Source organism: Caenorhabditis briggsae (assembly GCF_000004555.2).
Source record: "Caenorhabditis briggsae complete genome, chrIV, whole genome shotgun sequence".
Classification (NCBI taxonomy): domain Eukaryota; kingdom Metazoa; phylum Nematoda; class Chromadorea; order Rhabditida; family Rhabditidae; genus Caenorhabditis; species Caenorhabditis briggsae.
Genome location: NC_013487.2, coordinates 13,900,633 through 13,905,768, shown reverse-complemented (window position 1 = coordinate 13,905,768; position 5,136 = coordinate 13,900,633). Strand labels below are relative to the sequence as shown.

The window sequence follows — 5,136 nt, the reverse complement described above, 5'->3', positions numbered from 1 at the left end:
GGCGGCACCTTTTTTGGAATTTTCTTCCTTTTCAACGCCGTTTTTCGGGAATTTCGGCCTTTTTTTGAATTTTTTCGCAATAATATTCGGAAAATAGATAACTTTTAACACATTTTAATGCATCCTAACATGACCCTGGTGTGTTTTCTAGGTCATTTTGAAGTGGTGGCCGAACTTTTGCAAATTTGGTTTTTTAGGCCACAACTTCAAAATGACCTGAAATTGTCCCAAAATTACTGATGTGTTTTTCAGGCCATTTTGACATGGTGGCCTAACTTTTTCACTTTGAGTTTTCTAGGCCACCACCTTTTTTCGGCCTAAAAAATGGTCAAATATTCACCTAGTATGTTTCAGGTCATTTCAAAGCGCTGCAAGTTGAGTTTTCTAGCCAACTGAAATCCGAAAAAGTTCGATTTTCATCGACAAATAGCCTTGTCGAATTGTTGAATGTCGATTTTGTCGATTTCAAAGTCAACAAAAAGTCGTCGATTTTCGAGTCGAATCGGCACTCTGCCAAGAAATCTAAATTTTTTTCCAGAAAATTCCACTAAATTCACAGTCTTCTGTTGTTTTGGTTTTGGTTTCTGAAATTTTCAAAACAAATTTAAAAATTCGAAAACTACAGTACCCCCATCCCTGTACATGTCTGCGTCTCCTTGTGGTGTGACCAAATTCTCTGCGGATTTCGCATCTTTTCGTGTTGATTTTCTTATAGATTTCGTTTTTTGGAAAAATTCTATTTTTCTTAAAGGAGGCCAGACACCAAAAAAAAAAGTTTTCCTGATATTTTGCATAGAGAACCCCCCATGAGGGGTTGAACTCATGACAGGCAGCTCAGGGGTACAGCGCCGCTACCGGCTGAGCTACGGGGGCGCAAAGGCGCCTGACGACCGATGGTCTACATAAGCGCGGCGCGATTTCGTCCCCCGAAATTATTGCTGTCTCGCCTCCTTTAAGCATTTTTTTCTCATGTTTAGGACGTTTCCAGACCATTTTCTAGGCTTTACAGTCAATTTTAGGTCATTTTTGAGCAATTTAAAACCATTTTCAGGCAATTTTAAGCCATTTTGGGCAATTTTAAGTTTTTTTTGAGTTTTTTTTTCACGCCCGTTTTAAGCAATTCTAGGCCATTTTTAACCGATTTTAAGCCATTTATGCGCACTTTTAAGCCATTTTTTAGCAACTTTGAGCCATTTCCTGTCAATTTTAGGCTATTTTCGTGCAATTCTAGGCCATTTTTAATCCATTTTAAGCCTTTTATGGGCAATTTTAGGACATTTTCAGGCAATTCCAGTCTATTTCCACATATTTTAAGCCATTTTCGGGAACGTTTCAACCATTTTTGGGCATTTTTAGACCATTTCAAGTTATTTTTGGGCAATTTTAGGCCCTTTTTAGGCAATTTGTAGCCTATTTCTACCTACCTGAAGAACATCTCTTGTTAGCATTGACAACAGCGAATTCTCAATATCCACAACAATCGATAAACCCTCATCAATCAGCCCAGCCAAATAATACAACGCAGACTCCAACGCATAGACTTTCAGTGCCAAATCAGTGACTAATCTCTGTGATCTCGAATCATCAGCCAGTGTTCCTCGATGAGATACTCCGCGAATTCGTTCGGTTACACCATATCGAAAGTTCTCGAAGTGATCGACGAGCCATTCCTACTGTAGCTGCCGCCAGAGGCATTCGGCCGCTTCCAGATAGTTCCGCAGCAATTTCAGCACCATTTCCAGCCGTGCCTAGGACGTTTTTATCAGTGACAAGAGCTGTGATATCGATTCTTCCAATGTCTGTGCCTTTAAGTCCGATTGTCTCGTTCCGGTGGAACTTGATTTTGTCGGTTGTGGCCATTTCGGTTTCGTCCAGAATGTAGCACGTTTGCTCGCCGGCGTTCTAGAAAGATTACTGTAGTTCTCCAGCCAATTTTAGGTCGATTTTGGTCCTTTCTTTTCGGGTTTTTTTTTTGCGATTTTTTAACCGAAAATGTATTTTTTTTTTCAATTTTTATTCGAAATTTTTAGGCCTTTTTAAGGTTTTCAGTTATTTTTGAGAACTTTTTTTTGATTTTTCTAGCTTTTTTTGGCTGAAATTCGATAGAATTTTTTCGAAGATTACTGTAAAAAGCTAATTTCCTTTCGTAGTTTTTTTTTGGAAAAAATCACGTCATCAAAAAAAAACTACAAAAGGAAACAGGCTATCTACAGTAATCTACAGTAATCTTCGCGAAAAATCCTGTCAAATTTCAGACGAAAAAAAAACCAGAAAAATCGAAAAAGAGCCATCAAAAATAGTTGAAAAACTAAAAAAGGTCTAAAAATTTTGCCTAAAAATTGAATATAAAATCAAACTTTTCTCTCGAAAAAATCGCAAATTTTTCAGATATTTCAGTTTTGGCGGGAATTCAAAAAATGGACTTCTGACTCTTTTTTGATTTTTGCCAACTTTTCAGGATTCAAAGTCAAACAACGTACAGGCGGTAAATGCGATTTTGAATCAAGGAAACGAGACGAAAGAGGAGAGAGAGGAGAGACGCAGAGTGATAAGAGAGATCAAAAGTGGATTGAAGACGAAGGAGGAGAAGGAGCAGGCGGAGAGACGGATTCAGGAGAAGAATAAGGCATTGAGAGCACGATTGGAGATTGAAGTGCATGCTTTTGAGAAGGATCAGAAAAAAGCAGTAAGGAGACATCTGGATGCAGGGATAGACAGAAGGAATGCGTTTTTGTAGCCTTTTTAGACGGTTTAAATGGCTGTAAATGGCTGAAAAAACGTTGAAAGTCGGGGTTTTTTTGTCCTTTTGAGGACTGAAAATGACTTTGAATCCTGAAAAGTTGGCAAAAATCGGCTGAAAAAATCGGTTGAAAAAATCGGTTGAACGATCTGAATTCGGCCAAAAACAAGTCAAAAATCTTTTTTTTTTTGAATTCCCGCCAAACTGAAAGCTCGGAAAAATTAGAAAAATTTTCACACCTTTTTAGAGTTTTCAGTTATTTTTGAATAGAAACAACTTGAATTCGGTCAAAAAGATGAAAAATCATTTTTGGATTCCCGCCAAAACTGAAAACTCTGAAAAATCCAAAAAATTAGTGATTTTTTTCAGAAGAAAATGGATTTTTTCTTCAATTTTTTGGCAAAATTTCTAGACCTTTTTAAGGTTTTCAACTAATTTTGAAGATTCTTTTTCGATTTTTCTGGTTTTTTTGTCTGAAATTCGATAGAATTTTTTCGAAGATTACTGTAGATTAGTGTAAAAAGCTAATTTCCTTTTGTAGTTTTCTTTAAAGAAAAAATTTAAAAAAACTACAAAAAGAAATACGTTTTTTACAGTAATCTACAATAATCTTCGCGAGAAATCCTGTCAAATTTCAGACGAAGAAAAAACCAGAAAAATCGAAAAAGAGCCATCAAAAATAGTTAAAAAACTAAAAAAAAAGGTATTAACATTTTGCTTAAAAATCGCGGATTTTTCAGTGTTTTTCTCAGTTTTCTCAAAAACTCACCTCCGCAAAAATGACATAAAAATTGGCGTTATGCTGTCCGATAACCCTCAAATTCTCTCCATTAATCATTGATTTCCCAGCCGGACCAACAGTTTCTTCCAATTTCCCACCATTTGTATCCTTTACGATTGCCACCGCTGGCCGAACTTTTCCCTCGGCCATCGCTTTTAAATATTTCGATTTTTGCTCATCGGAACCGTAAATTTGGAGCAAATTTGCAGTTTGTAAAGCTAGATGAGCACTTGTATAGATGTTCCAATCCAGTGATAACTCCTCGAAAACCTTTGATATATCCTTATTATTCATTCCAATTCCACCAAAATCCTTGGGAATTGCCAACGAGTGAATTTCATTACTTCGAAGGGTTTCTAGCATTTCTGATGACAATTTTCCATCCTTTTCTATTGATTTTGAGTCGATTGAGAGCTCCAACGACTTCCGAAGCACGTCTACATAACCTTCAATGTTCCGGACGTCATCTGAATCCGCGTACTCGGGGTAGATCATGAAATCCTGGAAAAACACGCAATTAGGTTGATTTTTAGCTGGAAAATCGAATTTTTTTAAACCCGAAAATTGAGAAAATTCGAATAGTCAAATTTGGATTTTAGTCGAAGATTCAAATTTTTGAAAAGATTTGGATTTTTCAATTTTTAGAATTTTTCCCATGTTAAACACCGGTTTTCTATGCTTTTTACTGTTTTTTTTTCAGTCAAAAACCCTAAAAAACAAGGTTTTTTGACCCGAAAAATGAATTTTTGGGGAAATTTGACTATGAAGTCAAATTCAGATTTTTTCAATTTTTAACACTTTTCTCATGTTGAAACCCGTTTTTTAATGCTTTTTACAGCTTTTTTTCACTCGAAAACCCCAAAAAATAGCAATTTTAGCTCCAAAACTCAAGTTTTCTTTTGAAATTCTAAATTTTCAAAAAATCGAATTTCCCGCACTTTTTCAAATTTATTCATCGCGAATCCCCTTGAAAGTGATCGCTTTTCAATTGGCGCCGAGTTATCCAGAGTTCGAATTGCATATTTGCTGAAAAAACTTTTTTTTTGAATTTCAAAATTTCAAATTGTCAAACCGACCTTTTTTCACTAATTTCCACTATTTTTTCCGCTTTTGTTGCATCGCTAAGACTTCTAGCAGTCAGATGTTGTAAATTTCGTGCTCTTAAAAGCACTCGATGCATTTTGAAACAAGTTTTTCGGGTTGAAAATCGAGAAAATTGATGAAAAATAGAGGTGGAAGAGGTGGAAGAGTTTTGGGCGCGCTGGGGGGTTTTCTAGGCCGCGAGGGAGATATTTGCGCGCGCGTTTGAATTGGAAATTTGCAGTCGTTAAAAAAAAGACGTTTTTCAGAAAAAAAAGGAGGAAAAAAGCAGTTAATAGGGGAATGTCGATTGGAAATAGGTCTAGAATTCAAAATATTTTCCACGAAATTCCAAAAGATTTTCCACGAAAAACTTGAAAAATCCAATATTTCTGAATTTTAACATCTTCAAACACACAAGAATCTCTTGTGTTGATGAGGTATTGTTGCAAATCGTAAGTGCGCTCTAATTAGAAAAGGCGGGAATTTAAAAATTTTGAAAAAAAAACCCATTTCCAAGGGATTTTTAGCTCAA

The 5,136-nt window shown here is 36.0% G+C and overlaps 1 protein-coding gene across 1 annotated transcript; it reads right to left on the bottom strand.

Moving 5' to 3' along the window:
• Window positions 1-1,584: 1,584 nt before the first annotated feature.
• Cbr-gei-9 lies at window positions 1,585-4,701 on the bottom strand (the record flags this gene model as incomplete). The annotated part of the gene is made up of 4 exons (XM_045236157.1): window positions 1,585-1,902; window positions 3,510-4,022; window positions 4,460-4,547; window positions 4,598-4,701. 4 exons carry the CDS (start codon window positions 4,699-4,701, stop codon window positions 1,585-1,587), a joined length of 1,023 nt encoding a protein of 340 aa, XP_045096497.1.
• Window positions 4,702-5,136: the final 435 nt, after the last annotated feature.